General features: G+C 43.2%; 1 protein-coding gene across 1 annotated transcript in view; it reads left to right on the forward strand.

Moving 5' to 3' along the window:
- cfap20dc (CFAP20 domain containing) overlaps window positions 1-20298 on the forward strand; it is a 55482-nt gene that overhangs the window by 33343 nt on the left and 1841 nt on the right. Inside the window, exons 12-14 of the mRNA XM_060918265.1 lie at window positions 12304-12660; window positions 17886-18056; window positions 18297-18368. Of these exons, the coding sequence (XP_060774248.1) occupies window positions 12304-12660; window positions 17886-18056; window positions 18297-18368 (600 nt within the window). The remainder of the gene's footprint in view (window positions 1-12303; window positions 12661-17885; window positions 18057-18296; window positions 18369-20298) is intronic.

Here is a 20298-nt window from a genome sequence, read left to right on the forward strand (position 1 = left end):
TCAGGTGCTTATTTTTGTGGTTAACTGACAGAAAAAGGGTGTTGTTTTTTGTTTTTTTCCTGGCAAACCTTCCAGATAATTTATTGGCATGGAGATGGCATCTGATGGTGGTTTTGGAGACTTGGAAAGCCCAAGATTTTACTTTATCTTGTAATTAGCCAACAGTGATCCTTGGGGATTTTTTTTACCATCCTCCTCACTGTCAGTGGAGGCAAAATAAACTTGAGTCCTCTTCCAGGCAAGTTTATAACAGTTCCAGTAGGTGCCCACCTTTTTATTATTGCACTAAGAGCAGGAATGGACATTTTCAGGTGAGTAGCTAATTTTAATAACCATTCCTTGACTTATAAAGGTCACCACACTTCTCCCTCATTTGGTTTGTAAGTTCTCTTATCTTTCCCATGTTGATGGATGACTAAGGGAATTTGGCCTGTGTGTCACCTAATATTTGTTCCCCAGTTAATCAGGAAGTCACGGATTACAGCTTGAAAGTTCCTACACACTCCAATCAACTTAAAACTGTACAATTTAAATGGGAAACATGCTTCATTGATATCATGTTAACTATAATTTCCAGGGGTGCCAATAATAGTGGCACATGTTTTTGTTGAAAATTTTTCTTGATGAGGGATTTGTTTCTTTCTGAATGAATATATTTCAATTAAAGGTTAGATTTTTTCTCATTTTTTCAGTGTGAGGTGAAACAACTTCACCAAAATGTGAATTTTTTCGAACTCTTTTTAATCATCTTTACAAGGGGTGCTATTTATTTACATAGCAATGTGCAATTACAATGTTTTGATTCACTATTTCAACAGTTAACTTGAAAATACAAACTGTCCGTAGGGGGAAAAAAAAAAGAGTGGAGATAAATGTACCTGTCTCTCACTGATAGAACATAACATTTGTACGATTTTTATAACATTCCTGCCAGACAGTTTTATCAGCCCTATAAATCCTTCATACCTCAGTGAGTCAATTTTCACTGACAGTGACAGACACTTAGCAGAACTGGATCATTTCTGCTCAGAAACAGCAGTACATTGTTAATACAGAGATATATTATATGGAAACGAGTGTTTTACTGGGAAACACACCACTCCTATTTTTCATATGTGATACATCTGGGACATGGAGAACCAAAACTGTGACATAAATCTCTATATATCACTCACGAGGAAATTGATTAATTGTTTTGATAAATTTGGGTACTATTTGTTTGTGAATGTGTCTATACATCTATCCATTATCCATAACCGCTTATCCTGCACAGGGTCATAGGCAAGCTGGAGCCAGTCCCAGCTGACTATGGGCAAGAGGCGGGGTAAACCCTGGACAAATCGCCAGATCATCACAGGGCTGACACATAGAGACAAACAACCATTCACACTCACATTCACACCTACAGTCAATTTAGAGCCACCAATTAGCCTAACCTGCATGTCTTTGGACTGTGGGGGAAACTGCAGTACCCAGAGGAAACTCACACAGACATGGGAAGAACATGCAAACTCCACACAGAAAGGCCCCCGTCAGCCACTGGGCTTGAAACCAGAACCTTCTTGCTGTGAGGTGACAGTGCTAACCACTACACCACTGTGCCATCCATGTGTCTATATAATCTGTGGGTGGTAAAAGAGAGCAACTGGACTTGCTTGAAGATTCTTGAAGATGTTTCACTTCTCATTCAAAAGGCTTCTTCAGTTCTGTCTGACTAATAGGGAGTACCAGGTATTTATCCTCTCATGGATGAAAAGCAATCCTAAGGTGTTGTTGAGTCATCCTGTTAGTGTGGGTCACTGGGGGCTGGGTGTGAACAGCCTAGAAAGTCATTGGGGTGATCAATGGATTGTTGGTTCTCTCTATCCTCCTGTGAGGCCTGAGTGGAGCACCTTCCTATCATCAGCAGTATAAACTCTGTCACCTATAACATTGCCAAATACCTAGCCACCATCCTGGCTCCTCTTGTTGGAAACACGCCCCATCATGTCAAAAACTCCCAAGATTTTGCTACTAAAGTTGCAGACCTCAAACTAGATTCAGATGAAACCATGGTTTCCTACGATGTCACTTCTCTTTTCACCTGCATTCCCATCACAGAAGCAGTCGAATCTGTTAGAAAACAACTCCTTCAAGACAGCACATTACTGGATAGAACGAACCTCACCATGGACCAGATTTGCGCCTTGCTTGCCCTCTGCCTGACCATCACCTATTTTCAGTTTAATTAAAGTTTCTACAGACAGGAGCATGGATGCACCATGGGCTCACCAGTGTCCCCTATTGTGGCCAATCTATACATGGAGGAAGTGGAACATAAAGCTTTGACCACTTTTTCAGGACTTGCTCCCAGCCACTGGTTCAGATATGTGGATGACACCTGGGTTAAAATCAAAACCCATGAGGTGGAAGCCTTCTCTAAGCACATCAATGCAGTGGATATCAACATCAATTTCACTCGGGAGGACGTCAGTGGGAATAATCTAGCCTTCTTGGATTGTGATGTACACATTAGACAAGACAGAAGCCTTAGCATCAAGGTCTACCGGAAACCCACACACACAGATCAGTACCTACTTTTCGACTCACACCACCCACTGGAACACAAATTGGGGGTCATTAGGACCTTGCAACACAGGGCTCAGAACATTCCTACAACGGTACAGGGAAAAGAGAAGGAGCAGAATCACATAAAGAAAGCACTTCAGAACTGCGGGTATGCCAACTGGGCTTTCTTCAAGAGCAGAAAAAAGAACATAATGGACAAGGAGGATAACAGGAACAAACGCAAGAACATTGTCATTCCCTACATTTCTGGTCTATCTGAGAAACTCAGGAGGATCTTCTACAAACACAACATTCCGGTACATTTCAGACCCAGTAACACCCTGAAGCAGAAACTGGTCCACCCTAAGGACAGAATAGCCAGACACAAACAGGACAACGTAGTGTATGCAATTCAGTGCAGTGAGGAATGCACGGACTCGTATATTGGGGAAAACAAAACAACCGCTTCACAGGCGCATGGCTCAGCACAGGAGAGCCAGTTCCTCAGGCCAGGACTCTGCTGTCTATCGTCATCTTCACAACAAAGGACACTCATTTCAGGATTGCAACGTATGCATTTTAGCCAGAGAGGATTGTTGGTATGAGCGAGGAGTTAAAGAAGCCATTTTTGTCAGCCTGGAACGACCATCACTGAACAGAGGTGGTGGTCTAAGACATAAATTATCAGCCACCTACAATGCAGTCCTTGGCACACTTCCCAGGCAACTGAATGCACACCAAAACCCAGCTGTTTTCAGTGACTCACAGGAGGACAGAGACAACCAACAATCCATTGATCGCCCCAATGACTCTCTAGGCCGTTCACACCTAGCCCCCAGTGACCCACACTAACAGGATGACTCAACAACACCTTAGGATTGCTTTTCATCCATGAGAGGACATAAATACCTGATACTCCCTATTAGTCAGACAGAACTGAAGAAGCCTTTCGGATGAGAAGTGAAACATCTTCAAGAATCTTCAAGCAAGTCCAGTTGCTCTCTTTTACCACCCACAGTTTACTATGACCTGAATGACTGAGAATCTTCACAGACGTGTCTATATAATAAAAAGAAAATCACGCATTGGCTTGAAGATATGAAGTTTATCTTTTTGTGCTGAAAAACTCACATTTTTCATACGAAATAAGTCACAGATCTGAGTGACATATTTAAATAATATTGGCTGGCTTTGAGTGGTATATCAGATATATTCCGTTCAGCTAGCATGATATTAAATGAGTCAAAGATGAGTTCAGTATCATGCTAGCTAAATGGAATAGATCTGATATACCACAAAAAAGCCAGCCAATATTATTATTATTATACATACATACATACATACATACATACATACATACATACATACATACTCTCTGCTGATATGAATTCTCAAAGGCCAACGATAGCTTACCCGCAAGTTGGCGCTGTTAGCACAGCAGTGAAGTCAGCTATAGCCAGTGTAGGATTCATCAGCATGGCAGTGAAGCGACCTACAGCCATTGTAGCATTCATCAGTGCAGCAGTGAAGTCACTGACAGCCGCTGTAGCATTCATCAGTAGCACAGGCTAACGACCGAGAAACTAAGATTTCTGTCCCAATACTCTTCTTCCACACACACTCGCCACAGCATTTTTCACTCAGACTTAAGTATTCACTTCCTGATGTAATTTATTTAGTTACTTTTAAAATCAACATCAACAACTACAAACAACGGAGCAAGCTGGCAGCCAAAATTCTCTCAAAATCTTCTGCTTTTAGTGAAGCAAACCTCGCAGCCATGTTTGTTTACAAATTGTCACAGTCACTCGCTAGCGCGGAAGTTTTACATCTCCGATGGGTCTCTTTTCCAGTTTTTTGATGTCTGTTGGTATGTTTTTCTCTTGTAAATATGCATGAAAAATATATAATGAAGTTTTGGTAGCCTTTCGGGTGTTCAGCACATCTTTAGTTTCAGTTTTCAGTTTATTAAATTAGTGCTTAAATCTAGCATTGGATCTTCTCTCTTTCCTGGCCAACAAAGAAATGGTTGTGCACATGCACAGCAGAAATGTTTTGTCATCGGATCTTCACATGAGCTCCGATGTGTGACGTCGTGCTGTCTTGACAGTGTGCAATATTATAACAATATTGCACGCTCATTCTCCATTGGGGAGAGTGGCATAATACATGGAGGATAAGCAACATGATAACAATATTGCATGCTATCAATAAACCCACTAGAAGGGAATAGAATATTGTAACAGTTCCTGATGTGGGTGGAGCACAAAAGCATGGCAGGCGAGAGTTGATGTTTACACACACTCTTTATTGAGCTTTTCTTTCTTTCTTTCTTTCTTTCTTTCTTTCTTTCTTTCTTTCTCTCTCTCTCTCTCTCTCTCTCTCTCTCTCACTCACTCACTCACACATGCATTGTGGTCAGGGAGAGACCCCTTTTCTCTGCTCTATCTCCTTTTATGCTCCATCCCTGTAACACACACACACACACACATACACTAATTGACAGCAGGTGGAATGACTTAGCCACTTACCTTCCCCGACCCCACCCTCCATTCACAGACTGCTGCTTGGCCACGCCCCCACTGCCACATACCCCCACCGCCCGACTCAGGCCGGGGAGCCGTCTGGCCTGAAGCTGACTCCCCCCCTGACGGGACAGGAAGTCTGCCACCACCATCTGTGCCCCCGGCCTGTGGATCACCTCGAACTTAAATGGCTGGAGAGCAATATACCAATGGGTGAGCCGCGCATTGGAGTCCTTCATGCAATCCTTCATGCAGTGGAGCCACTGGAGGGGCGTGTGGTCCAAACAGAGAGTGGAAGGGCACCCCAGCAGGTAGTATCAGAGGGCAAGGACTGCCCACTTGATGGCAAGACACTCCTTCTCAATTGTGCTGTACTTGCTTTCGCGCATCGACAGTTTCCAGCTGATGTACAGTATGGGGCACTCCTTGCCCTCCACCTCCTGGGACAAAACGGCCCCCAGCCCTCTGTCTGATGCATCAGTCTGCAAAATAAAGGGGAGAGAGAAGTCAGGGGAGTCCCTCACACAGTGCAGGTTTTACCTCAGAGAAGGCCTGTTGGCACTGCTCCGTGCACTGGACCGGATCTGGAGCCCCCTTTTTAGTGAGATCGGTTAGCGGGCTGGTGATGTCTGAATAATTAGGTAGAAACCTACAATAATAGTCAGCCAGCCCCAAGAATCGTCTCACCTCCTTTTTGGTCTTGGGCCTCGGACAGGCCGCAATCGCTGCAGTCTTGTTAATTTGGGGATGCACCTGCCCATGACCCAAGTGGAACCCCAGATACCGTACTTCCACCCGCCCAATCACGCACTTTTTTGGGTTAGCTGTGAGGCCTGCTCACCTCAGTGACTTTAGAATGGCCCTCAGGTGTTCCAAGTGCCACGGCCAATCATAGCTGTAGATTATTATGTTGTCTAGATAGGCAGCCACGTAGGCAGCGTGAGGGCAGAGGACCCTGTCCATAAGCCGCTGGAATGTAGCGGGTGCCCCAAACAACCCAAAAGGGAGCATGACAAATTGGTGTAAATCAAACGGTGTGGAAAAGGCCGTTTTCTCTCGGGATAGAGGAGTCAAGGGGAACTTCCAATATCATGCATCAAATTTAGACACCGCATTGACCTTTCTATAGTGCACACAGAACCGGACCGACCCGTCGGTCTTGGGAACCAGGACCACTGGGCTGCTCCAGTCACTGTGGGACTCCTCGATTATGCCCATTTCGAGCATGGCCTTGAGTTTGTCCTGAACCACATTTTTCTTGTGTTCGGGCAAGCAGTAAGGGCGGCTATGCACTACCACCCCCAGGGGCGTTTCGATGTGGTGTTCTATGAGGTGGGTATGACCAGGAAGGGGCGAGAACATGTCAGAAAATTCCTTTTGCAACTTGGCTATCTCTGTGAGTTGGGCTGGTGAGAGGTGGTCTCCACAAGGGACCGGAGTGGTCCGAAATGTTATCTTTTTCACCTCCAGCCCCAGCTCCACCTTCTCCGGGACTACTGACGCCAACGCCATGGGGACCCCCTCATTCCAGCATTTTAAAAGGTTGAGGTGGTAGATTTGCAGCGCACTGCCCCTATCCGTTCGCCTCACCTCATAGTCAACGTCCCTGACTCGCCGTGTGACCTTGAAAGGCCCTTGCCACTTGGCGAATAATTTGGAGTTCGACGTGGGCAATAATATGAGCACTTTGTCTCCCGGTGTGAACTCTCTAAGGTGCGTGCCCCAGTCATACAGCCGGCTTTGACGTTCTTGTGCCTGCCGCAAATTCTCCTGGGTTAGGTGCGTGAGGGTGTGGAATTTTGCGCGCAGGTCAAGAACGTACTGGATTTTGTTTTTGCTAGGTAAAGGTCCCTCCTCCCAATTTTCCTGTAGCACATCCAGAATGCCACGCGGCTTATGCCCATATAATAATTCAAATGGAGAAAACCCCATGGAGGCTTGCGGGACCGCTTGTACTGCGAATAACAGGGGCTCGAGCCACTTATCCCAATTACGCGCATCTTCACTTACGAATTTCTGAATTATGTTCTTAATTATTTGGTTAAATCGCTCTACTAAGCCATCTGTTTGTGGGTGATAGACACTGGTGCGGATAGACTTAATCCCCAGTAGCCCATACAGTTCGCGCAGTGTGCGTGACATAAATGTAGTGCCTTGGTCTGTCAGGATTTCTTTCGGAATCCCAACCCAGGAGATAAAGTGGAAGAGCGCTTCCACAATACTGCGTGCTGAGATATTGCAGACAGTCACTGCTTCCGGATATCGCATTACATAGTCCACCAGAACTAAAATAAAGTTATATCCCCATGCTGACCAATCTAATGGCCTGACGAGATCCATCCCAATTCGCTCAAACGGGGTCTCGATTAGAGGAAGAGGGCACAACAGCTCTTTTGGAGTGGCCGCAGGATTTACTAATTGGCATTCACGGCATGCCACACACTACTGACAGACATCCCCGTGAATCCCTGGCCAATAGAACCGGGCCATTATTCGGGCTAGTGTTTTATTGTGTCCAGCCAGGGATTAAAGTGAGCCACATGGAATACGAGTTCCGTATGGCTCTTTGGCATTAACAACTGGGTTATTCTTTCATTAGTTTAAGTGTCCTGCGTCACTCAGTACAATCTATCTTTAAGAATAATAAAATAAGGGAAGGTCGGTGCTGCGCTTGGCTGAAGAATTTGACCATCAGTTACTCTCACTTGGTCAAATGCATGCTGCAGAGTCTCGTCTCGTGACTGCTCTAATGGGAAATCCCCAAGGGAATCCCCAAGAGAGGGAGGAGGAGCGGGCTGCTCCTCGCTCTGACGCGGTGTTGACGTAGACGGCTCTGTGACAGCTTCTCCAGTCAATGCCACACCGGGATCTTCCTGTGACCTACTAGTGCAGGACCCACTACGTGTTAAATAATCCATCAGTTTTTTAAACCCTGGCCAATCAGTACCCAAAATCAATGAGTGGGTGAGACGAGGATTAACTGTCGCCTTTATTCTATGCATTTGGCCCCGGAATAGAATGTGGACAGACACTAGAGGGTAATGGTGAACATCTCTGTGCACACACAACACTTTCACCACTTGTGCTCCCCCAATGTCTCACCTTGCACCAGGCATTGGTGAATTGAGGTCTGATTACAACTGGAATCCACCAAAGTGTGATATGTATCCCCTTGAATACTCACCAGTATGCGATACATTCTGGCCCGATCGGGGGCAGTTTCTGGTGCGTCAGGGACCCGGATTACAGCACCCATCTCCCTTGCGGAGCCCTGACTCTGGAGATGCTCCGACTCCCTGCCGCGCCAGCACACCGGCCCAGGCTTTCCCTCTGCGCTGGTGTAATGGGTGTTACTCACCTGAGGGGGAGACAACACAGACATGGAAGAGGGAGATGGGAGGACACCATGAGTGCGACAGGCCAGCTGAGGAGGAGCCAGCCTCCACCTCCGTGGCAGGGGAATGGGGTGGAGAGGGGGACAAGAGACAGGGGGTGAAAAGAGAAAGAGAAGAGAAGCGAGGGGAGATGCCTCTTCTGCCTGCTGTCAGAGCCGCCTCCAGATGGTCCTCTGCCAGCTTGATGGCTCGTTTCAGTGATGCCGGGCGGTGACACTGGACCCATTCCGCCGTTCCTTCCGGAAGTCGAGAGATAAACTGTTCCAGTGCCACCAGATTGATGAGCTCATCTGCGTCACAGTCTTCTGCCCTCAGCCACCATCGGCAGGTGTCCCGAAGTTGCTGGCCAAATGCAAACGGCCGGCCAACCTCCTCCAATGCCAGCGTCCAGAAGAGCTGGTGATGTTGCTCCGGGGAGCAGCCGAGCCACTGCAGGATGGCCTTCCTCAGGTCAGCATAGACCAGTCAGCTGTCAGCAGGGACCTGCTGTACTGCGAGCTGCGCCTCGCCAGTCAGGAGTGGGAGGTGTGCCGCACGCTGCTCCAGTGGCCACCCCCACGCCTTGGCTGCTTGCTTGAAGAGAGCGAGGAACGCTTCCAGATCATCCTGCAGTCCCATCTTTGTGAGGGTGGCGGCAGTGGTGGCCGACTCCCCCGCTGACGCGAGCAGGTGCCAGAACACCTGGTGATCTTCCTGCTGGGCCAGCATCAAGGCTTCAAAGCGTTGCTCCTGTTCCTTTCGGAGGGTGATCAGCGCTTGATGCTGGTTCTGCTGGGCGGTAGCGAGGGCAAGGATGAGCTCTTCGAATGGGGAGGACTCCATGGGGTGGTTCCCTTCTGTGCTCCCGGGTTTCAGCACCACTGTAACAGTTCCTGATGTGGGTGGAGCACAAAAGCACGGCAGGCGAAAGTTGATGTTTACACACACTCTTTTTATTGAGCTTTTCTTCTTTCTTTCTTTCTTTCTTTCTTTCTTTCACTCACTCACTCACTCACTCACTCACTCACTCACTCACTCACTCACTCACACATGCATTGTGGTCAGGGAGAGACCCCTTTTCTCTGCTCTCTCTCCTTTTATGCTCCATCCCTGTAACACACACACACTAATTGACAGCAGGTGGAATGACTTAGCCACTTACCTTCCCTGACCCCACCTTCCATTCACAGACTGCTGCTTGGCCACGCCCCTGCTGCCACAAATACATGTTTTTATTCCATGCAAAAAGTGGCCTGTGTGTATAATAATTTCTGATATTTCACTCCAGTGATGTCACTCCCAGTGTTTTCCTGCTGACTACATGCATGATATCAAAATGGCAAACCGGTTTCAAATTAAAATTCTTTTGATTAACTAGTGTATTTTTTTTCTTTAAGGATGTGTCCATTTAATATAAAGAACATTGCATGGTTGCATGAGGATATGAAGCTTATCTTTTTGTGTTGAAAATATTTTCACTTGTTTGCTTCACTCACTTGTGAATATATACATTCACCATTGGAAGATAAGCGTCGTATCTTCGCACAGCTGTGTAATATCCTCTATATACTATATATTTTTTTCAGTTCTCTTACAAGGACCCACATCTCAGCTCCCCAAAGGGTTCACGAGTCAATTATTTCAATGCGGAAATCTTTCTCTTCATTTTTTTGACACTCTAGCTCTTCATTTATAATTTTGTGTAGGATACATCACTTTTTCTCATGCTCTATTTCCTTTCCCATAGGGAAATCAGTCTCTTCACTAGAATACATATATTGTACTGGATTTAGCTAGTACTGTTTAATTTACACCACTGACAGTTTGATTGGGTCTTTTCATTTAACTTATTCACTTTTCCCCTTCCTTCTACTGCTAAAGTGCTTTTAAACCTCATTTTGATTTTTTGCAAGGTCCCGCCTTAGTGCTTGCCTATCACACAACAGCTACCAACTGGGATGAGTAAAAGCTAGCACATGGTTCCTCTGGGACACGTGAAAGCCAGCCACTGCATCTTTTCAAACTGTGGCTCATGCTGTGTCAGGGCAGCTAAACACACTCAGAGGAAAGTACTGTCTGCTCTCTTCCACATATAGACATGCAAAATTGGCTGTCAGTCTGATTGACAGTCAGAGAATAACCCCATGCTTCCCACCTAGAGAAGCAGGCAAATTTTGCTTGATTTTTACATTGGCACATTTGTTATATTTATATAACTGATATTTCTTTATTGTTGCACTAATTCAGGTAAAACCTTTTAGTCAACACTGCCCACTTACATTCAGAAAGATTTCAGAATTGTTATGAGTTGTAGCCCATTGCCTTTGGTTGCCCTCTTCACTCCATAAGTCTAGAAAATATTCTGTCTCTTATCATATCACTTTTTCCCTGTCATGGTGGAACATGAAAGAGGAAGCAATGTAACAGGTTCATGTTATTCATTGACTGGCCCCGGGAACAGATTACTTTCAAACAACTTCACTTGAAGTAAGCCCCAGTCCACCGTTTTCAAGTGGACCAGCTATACATTTCCTGGACTTCACATGGATTTGAAAGCAGCATTCACACTCTTGATACAAATAGCCTTGGGTCTGGCAAAAAGAGCACAACAACAACACAAAACCATAAAGTGATGCACTGAGCGATGTACTGAATTAAACAAATTAAAATAGACTCCAGGTTTTTAACAAATACGAATGTAAATACTTTTCAAGTGATAATACTGTTTCTAAGAATCTTGATAAAGTAAATGGTTTTAATTTTTTCTTTCTTTTTGGATAGCAGGATGTAATATAGAGCAGCCATAGAAATCTTTAACTGTAAAATGAAGTCAGTGGGCCTTCTCACGACAGATTTATTTAATGAACATAATCCAACAATTCAAATGTTTGCAGTCATATTAGAGCCATACAGGGCTTTTTTTTTTTTTTTTTTAACTGTAACTGTCCACCGGCAAAACACAAAAGGTCCAAGGTAACATTTATAGGATAATTGTTTAATTTTAGGTTTGAATTAAACCCATCCATCCAATTGACCAGACAATCAAGCTTAAAAAATAAAATAAAAACCCTCTTAGCCATGCTTTGCAAGTGCCTGGGGGCCCGATCCCCACTTTTAAAATCACTATTATAAAGACAATATAAGCAGCAGATGTGCCTTTAAATAGACGAACCTCTCGATATGGACATTGCACGTAATATGATTGAAACAGATTATTTATTGGAGCAGATTGCCGGGATGAAATGGTTAAGTATGGGCATCATCATTAGCCTAAAGCACTGCTCTCTGTTTAAGGGCATTAGTTCAGATCAAAGCTCCACAAGTTAAAAACCTTCATCTCTTTTTAAGCAGAGGCTGATGGACAGCTTGCAGTTCCCTGATTAATTGCAGGTAACTCTGATGTAGTTGTGCAGACACCAATCACGCTGTGCTCATGTGATGTTTCTTAGATCTCTTTCAATGTTATACATCATGAATCTTTCTTTAAAGTGTTCCGCTTGTGTTTTCTGAGGCAACAGTTGCCTATTTTGTTACATTTCTAGAAATCACAACCTACCATTGTCCAAGTTTTATTTATTATTGAGTTCTTATAGTTATTACTAGCTTATTTGACTGAAATTTAATGGCTTTGATCGAAACCTCACTGACTGAAAAACAAGTTAGCCTATAAATAATGTCAGCTTGGATGATGGAAGTTCAGGAATAAAAGCTCTCTTGCTCCAATAAATATCCAAGAATACACATTTAAATAATGATTCTAATTTCATTTACCTATAGGGGCTCATAAACTTGGCATGGTTTCAGAATGCTCTCTCTCTCTCTCTCTCTCTCTCTCTCTCTCTCTCTCTCTCTCTCAGGATCAGAGCTACTTTGGATTCCTCTCTCAAAGATTTGCAGCACACACCAGTTCTGTTCCTCCTACTCTGGCTTCTGTTCCCATTCCCAAATCTACCTCTTCACCCAGGCTTTGGACTAAGCCAGCTAAGGCCTCTACTGTTACACATACATCCACAAAGTCTTCCTCAGAGGGGTCTCGAAGGACTGAAATGGTGCGTATGGCACCGACCCGCTGTCTCTCACCTTGCACTGCCAAACTGCAGAGCAGACAGGAACACTTTGGACCTGAGCGAAGCAGGCCTGATGGAGATATGAGGACATCCATTAATAGAACATCTGTTCGAGAAATTCCCCCTGAGGATGTGAAGCTCTACAAGGTGAGCGTTTTTTGGAAAAGAAGCTTGTTCATTCCATATTTTACCTGACTCTAGCTGAATTGTCTCTATTCTTATAATACTGTGTCTTTCATTCTCACTATAAAATGGGAGTGTAGCAAGCACGTCTGCAATTTCAGAAGTTCCTTCTATTTGGAACATTTGCATATTTGCATTCACTACAACGTCCTCTATGACATACTAGTGCAAAAACACTTGTTAGGGCAAAAACTAGGTTCCCAATGAAAAATGTTCAGCAGCAAGACTCAGTTCCTCAGAAAAGGAAAATGGATGACAACATTCAACCTTCAGCCTGATCTGTACAACATATTGTACATATAGAACGGCAGCTACAATTATTGACGGTCCATAATTATCGACACCTTTTCAGATTTACCAATAAAAAACAATTTTACAAAGGTGTTTCAGTTACAACAGTTATCATTGGTTAATTAATCAACCAGAAGACCCCCCTTCACCATTCAATCTTGTTCTCTGATGACAGCTCATTACCTGAGATGGAATTTTTTTAGCACGATCAGCAATTTGAGGCAAACCCAGATGTGATCATCGCAGGTAAGCATGGTGGAAAGATCATGGAAATGTTTTTACTTATCAAGTTCACCAATATTTTATGATATCCTTGTCAAAACCTATCTTGTTTCTTACGCTTTCATTTGACAGTCTGCATTTTGTATCTAAACGCGCGTTTGAGAAGCCATGTGAGGTGTCGATAATAGTGATCACTTTCTCCGGTGTCCACCATTATTGATACCCTGTGGAATTAAGTGACATTTACAACTGTTATGGATCGATCTTTGTGTAACATTGTTGAAGTAGATGAAGTACTTTAAAAAATAAAAGTGCTATGATTTATAATAATATTCTTCTGATTCACAACAGAATGGAATACTTATAGAGTATTTGGAATCCTATTGCAATAAATAGAATTAGACCAGAATTAAATTCCTAGCATATGAAAAATTACATGCTTGAAATATTCAGATTTTTCTATTCATTCATCTCATCATCTCATTATCTCTAGCTGCTTTATCCTGTTCTACAGGGTCGCAGGCAAGCTGGAGCCTATCCCAGCTGACTACGGGCGAAAGGCGGGGTACACCCTGGACAAGTCGCCAGGTCATCACAGGGCTGACACATAGACACAGACAACCATTCACACCTACAGTCAATTTAGAGTCACCAGTTAACCTAACCTGCATGTCTTTGGACTGTGGGGGAAACCGGAGCACCCGAAGGAAACCCACGCGGACACGGGGAGAACATGCAAACTCCGCACAGAAAGGCCCTCGCCGGCCACGGGGCTCGAACCCAGGACCTTCTTGCTGTGAGGCGACAGCGCTAACCACTGCACCACCGTGCTGCCTGTTGTAAATATCTACCACATATTACAATATCGGTAGATATTTTATATTTTGGTTCAAGGAATAACATGCGACCTTTGACCTGGATTTTCATGTGGTTACAATGTCAATAGCCTATTGACATTTATTGGTAAACTACAAAACTAGAAATTAATACAAACAACAACGAATGATTAACAAAATGTGATCTATGAAAATACTTAAAGTGGGTAGAAAGTGGAACAAAAAGATTTTCTGACGCAGGTTAAACATTATCAGTTCATTTGTTTCATCACCTCATGGAAGTCACATCGCTTGCAATGAAGATGGTTGGTGGTTCACATAGCTCGGGTGACGAAGGCAAAGGTGTTTGACAAGCTCAGCCTTGTTTGCACAGGGTCTTGCACAGAGATCACACACCAACCCTGTTGGGGCTGCATTTAAAGGATCCTTTCTGCAGAGCCTGCTCTGAGTGATGCGATTAGAACGTTCTGCTTCAAAGTGTTCGATGCCATCATGGATACAACTACACCATAGAAGATGATCATGTGCCTTTGACTCCCAAGTTTCTAGGTAGATTCCACAATCTTTAAGTGATGCTTTCAAGCAGTCTTTGAATCATTTTCTTGGCCTTCCAATCCTTCGCTGACCTCCTATAAGCACACTGTTGCGCGCCAGCTATACTCCCGCACACAGACTTGTTTTAATGGTGATGTAGCCGTTGCACACCAGCTAATGCACCCTCTCCTCTTCCCCACCTGAATCCAGTGGCAAGCAGTGCAAGACAACTGGAGGTGAGTCAGATGCAGTGGAAAAATACCATATGCTTGATTGACTGCAAATCGGACCCAACGTTCCACATGTGTTAGGTACTTTCATACCATCTGGATGGCAAGATGGTGGGTTTGTATTTTGGGGTTCCCTCCCCTAGAGCCACCATGTTCTGCGATGGTAACGGGGCACCAGAAGTAGGACAAATGCTTGGCCTTCACCATGGAGAGGCTAGTGTGGTCAGCTCATGAGTGACCATGTATTGCACTTCACAAGGTGCTGAATGTGGGGAGACCAGTCTAGGACACCTATTAAGGCCACTAGGAAAGGTATTACTCCTCCAGTGATCCTTTACCCCTATCATTTGTTTACAAACATTAGAATTACTTCCTCATTTATGTAAGCACAGCCATCAATATATTTATATACAACCCCGATTCCAAAAAAGTTGGGACAAAGTACAAATTGTAAATAAAAACGGAATGCAATGATGTGGAAGTTTCAAAATTCCATATTTTATTCAGAATAGAACATAGATGACATATCAAATGTTTAAACTGAGAAAATGTATCATTTAAAGAGAAAAATTAGGTGATTTTAAATTTCATGACAACAACACATCTCAAAAAAGTTGGGACAAGGCCATGTTTACCACTGTGAGACATCCCCTTTTCTCTTTACAACAGTCTGTAAACGTCTGGAGACTGAGGAGACAAGTTGCTCAAGTTTAGGGATAGGAATGTTAACCCATTCTTGTCTAATGTAGGATTCTAGCTGCTCAACTGTCTTAGGTCTTTTTTGTCGTATCTTCCGTTTTATGATGCGCCAAATGTTTTCTATGGGTGAAAGATCTGGACTGCAGGCCAGCCAGTTCAGTACCTGGACCCTTCTTCTACGCAGCCATGATGCTGTAATTGATGCAGTATGTGGTTTGGCATTGTCATGTTGGAAAATGCAAGGTCTTCCCTGAAAGAGACGTCGTCTGGATGGGAGCATATGTTGCCCTAGAACCTGGATATACCTTTCAGCATTGATGGTGTCTTTCCAGATGTGTAAGCTGCCCATGCCACACGCACTAATGCAACCCCATACCATCAGAGATGCAGGCTTCTGAACTGAGCGCTGATAACAACTTGGGTCATCCTTCTCCTCTTTAGTCCAAATGACACGGCGTCCCTGATTTCCATAAAGAACTTCAAATTTTGATTCGTCTGACCACAGAACAGTTTTCCACTTTGCCACAGTCCATTTTAAATGAGCCTTGGCCCAGAGAAGACGTCTGCGCTTCTGGATCATGTTTAGATACGGCTTCTTCTTTGAACTATAGAGTTTTAGCTGTCAACGGCGGATGGCACGGTGAATTGTGTTCACAGATAATGTTCTCTGGAAATATTCCTGAGCCCATTTTGTGATTTCCAATACAGAAGCATGCCTGTATGTGATGCAGTGCCGTCTAAGGGCCCGAAGATCACGGCCACCCAGTATGGTTTTCTGGCCTTGACCCTTACGCACAGAGATTCTTCCAGATTCTCTGAATCTTTTGATGATATTATGCACTGTAGATGATGATATGTTCAAACTCTTTGCAATTTTACACTGTCGAACCCCTCTCTGATATTGCTCCACTATTTGTCGGCGCAGAATTAGGGGGATTGATGATCCTCTTCCCATCTTTACTTCTGAGAGCCGCTGCCACTCCAAGATGCTCTTTTTATACCCAGTCATGTTAATGACCTATTGCCAATTGACCTAATGAGTTGCAATTTGGTCCTCCAGCTGTTCCTTTTTTGTACCTTTAACTTTTCCAGCTTCTTATTGCCCCTGTCCCAACTTTTTTGAGATGTGTTGCTGTCATGAAATTTCAAATGAGCCAATATTTGGCATGAAATTTCAAAATGTCTCACTTTCGACATTTGATATGTTGTCTATGTTCTATTGTGAATACAATATCAGTTTTTGAGATTTGTAAATTATTGCATTCTGTTTTTATTTACTTTGTCCCAACTTTTTTGGAATTGGGGTTGTAAAAGATATTTTGTACTAAATATAAGTCTATGTAAAACAAATTGTAAATAAAAACTATGTTTTATTAATACCACATACTGATTTTTTTAAAAAAATAAATAATCATCTGGATGTTGATAATCCTGCAATAACCTGGCGACTTGTCCAGGGTGTACCCCGCCTCTCGCCCATAATCAGCTGGGATAGGCTCCAGCTTGCCTGTGACCCTGTAGAACAGGATAAGCGGCTACAGATAATGGATGGATAGATGTTGATAATTGTGGATCGGTGTCGATAACTGTGGACAAAGGTGTCAATAATTGTGGAACGGTGTCACATGATCTGATACGCTAAGTAAGTGGGAATCGATTCTTTTTTTTTCCAGTGGAAGTTTGAGTAATTATTCATGCACAGTTTACATATTGAAAGTCTTTTCTACTTTTTCAATGGCCAAAAGATCGTTAAGGTGTCGATAATTGTAGCCACCGCTCTACTTATTGAACATGATTCTACTCATGAAAAGGCTTTTACTAGAACACATATTCATAAAGCTCTTAAATGTTATTAAAAAATAGATTAGCTGAAGCACATAGTTGAGAAGGTTGAAAGGTCCTACATAAGCAGAGTGGTTTGTTTATATGTGCTTTATTTTCTCCCTCTTCAATAGGTGTCCTAGTGAACCTACTAGCCATAGGTTTTTGCATTTGAAAAATACTTCTCACATTAACCACTGCTGCAAGTGCAGGTTTTACTCACTACAGGATAGCTTGTCATGTTTGTTATGATTTGTTTTTTTTTTCTTATTCTATTCTCTCTGTTTCCCATTCTTCAACACTGCTTTGTAAATAAAGTAATATTCCATATGTACTTATCAGTTAATATCCATATCAGCTCTTCGTCTCGATAAGCAGATACCTAGGCAGTGGGGACAAGCACTTCTGCTGATGCCAGTGCTCTAATGAAGTGCCAATTAGGCTTCAGTGTCTGATGGATTGGTTTATAATTAGCTATAGCCTGTAACACATGACTGCCTATACTCGCTTTGTGGAGTGGCACTGGGAGAATAATGAAGCTGTTTGGCGTCTACAGGTGAGGGAGAGCATGAGGAGGATGCCTGTGGGCTCCAGTGCATGTGATTTATCTAAAAGAGCAGAGCAGGAGGAGGATGAAGAAGAAGAGCTACGGATGTTAGCTAGTCTAAAAAGACAGCAGGAAGAGGAGGAGGGTGGGACCTGTGACTCAGGCCTCAGTGCTTCACAGGTAGGAGAGGTCACACACACACACACACACACACACACACACACACACACACACACACACACACACACACACAAGGACATGTTTTATACTATCATATTGGATATGTGATTGGTTGCACTGTACTACTAGCTGCTACACTGAATAATGAATTAAGAATACCCACAAACTGGTATATTTAAATCTAAAAATTATGCTTTTAAAACAGCTGGGCAACTTTCTGCATGTAATCCCTGTTGTCAGGTCCAGCAGTGCAATGTCAGCCTGAGTATGAGCAGTGATGACACTTCTACATGGACCCAGTGTATCCCTCTAGTGAGTTGCCATCTGCACATGCACACGGGCATGTCCTCTGGTGTAATACATATCTCAGTGCTCACCCTCATTAGACTGACTTGAATGTGTGACCTACAGGATGGTCCTTGAAGTTTCTGGCTCAGGTTGTTAAGATGAGGAGAGCTTCGCAAACTCTTCAGAGAAAGATTACACACATGGCTTGTAGCTGGGGGAAGAAAACATAAGTGTGAACTTCAAAATATAGGAATGATTTATATATGGTTTGTCAACTTGGTGTTATGATTTTGGGTAGGCTTAAAGAAGGTCTAGTGCAGGGGTTCTAAACCTGTTCTACTTTAAGGCCCACCTATTCATACTTGTAATGAGTTGGGGCCCATTAAAAAAGATCCCCAATTATTTTGGCTCATCTATTCTATTAGAATCTAATAATCTATTGTAAATAAATACAATAAAAACAAGCTGTTTTTAATTGTGGGTATTGTATTTAAAACTGTATGGATGTGCCAGAAGCCAAGATAAAACCATGCATGCAGGGCATTCTCACTCAAAAGGGATTAATGATCCAAAAGTGGAGTCTAGTCCATTAACACAAGAACTTATTGCCATGTTTGTGTTCAGTAAACAAGCAGATTATTAAAACCAAGAAGTACACTCAAAAGAAGTGGATATAGAAACCACTCAATGGGATAGATCCTTACACGCTAACAAAGAAGTATTTTTCTGATGATTTGGAAAATTATCCATCCATTGAGTTCCCCGACATCTCAAACTACCTGGTGCTGCAGACATTGTTCTACACAGACAAACAGATTAAAACCTGGGAGAGCATGGAAGCAAACAACTTTTTATATCTGGCTGGGTTAAAGATCTGGGGATTGAGACACTACAAGATAAATCCTGTATTGTTTATGCCTGGGTAAGGAGGAATTTCTGGGCTTTTTGTACGCATCTTCACGATGTTTGCTTGGACGCTGCAAGTTTTAGTATTGGGTGTAAATAAACCATAGGTGCTCAATTGTCAATCCTCCCTTCTCTTCTCCTCTGGGTAAATCATTCACAAAAGTCCACAGAAACCCCTTTAAAGACCTGAGTATTATGTTTATTATATATGCCTTAGTTTACAATATGGCGACCATGATCAGACAGTAAACAAAAACACATGAGGGCTTAAGCATCTCCTCAACTTCAAAACATCACGACATAAAAGAAAATGGTGAAAAAAGTGATCTGAGAATCCAAACAAAATAAATCAGAGGAATTTACAAATTTTTCACAAAGTGATCACTGCAAACTTGAGAGTTCTTCAACTCGGCTCGGCTCCATCACAGTGAAAGGTTCAAGAGCCACCTTTCTCCTTGTCTTTTGGCAAAATCCTTTGCTATTTCCCCCATTCTTATCACTTCACGGGGAACCCAGAAGAAACTTGTATCAGTTTCACGGTTTGTTCAATTAGAGCAGCCAAAAACAAAGCAAGTGTAGGGAATTTTAACGACTAGCAAGGCACTCCAGCGATAGTAACACTTTGTGAACAGTGAGCTTAGCTGACCAACACTTCATGTCTTGCATATTTAATGAGGCAGATGTGACTTCGGATGTAACCAAGCAACTGTATCCTCCTAATAAAAATTAGCTTAAACTTGAAAAAAAATTCATGGCCCACTACATGGCGTTTCATGGCCCACTAATGGGCTGTGGCCCAGTGGTTGAGAAACACTGGTCTAATGCACAGTGCAATGCACTATTTTGCTTCGACAAAGTGTATTAGTGGATAGCATTGTTCTGTCCTTGTATGAGCATAGCAGCAATACTGCCTTCATCAGACAGCAGATATGACACATCAGATTTCACAGAAAAATAGTCTTTATAGTGTTTCAGTGAATTTATAATCCATTGTTGTTCTGCCTCTTACTGATGCTTACACACACCCACAGTATCCAGATCCATCTTT

This window comes from Neoarius graeffei, chromosome 4 (genome assembly GCF_027579695.1).
Source record: "Neoarius graeffei isolate fNeoGra1 chromosome 4, fNeoGra1.pri, whole genome shotgun sequence".
Classification (NCBI taxonomy): Eukaryota; Metazoa; Chordata; class Actinopteri; order Siluriformes; family Ariidae; genus Neoarius; species Neoarius graeffei.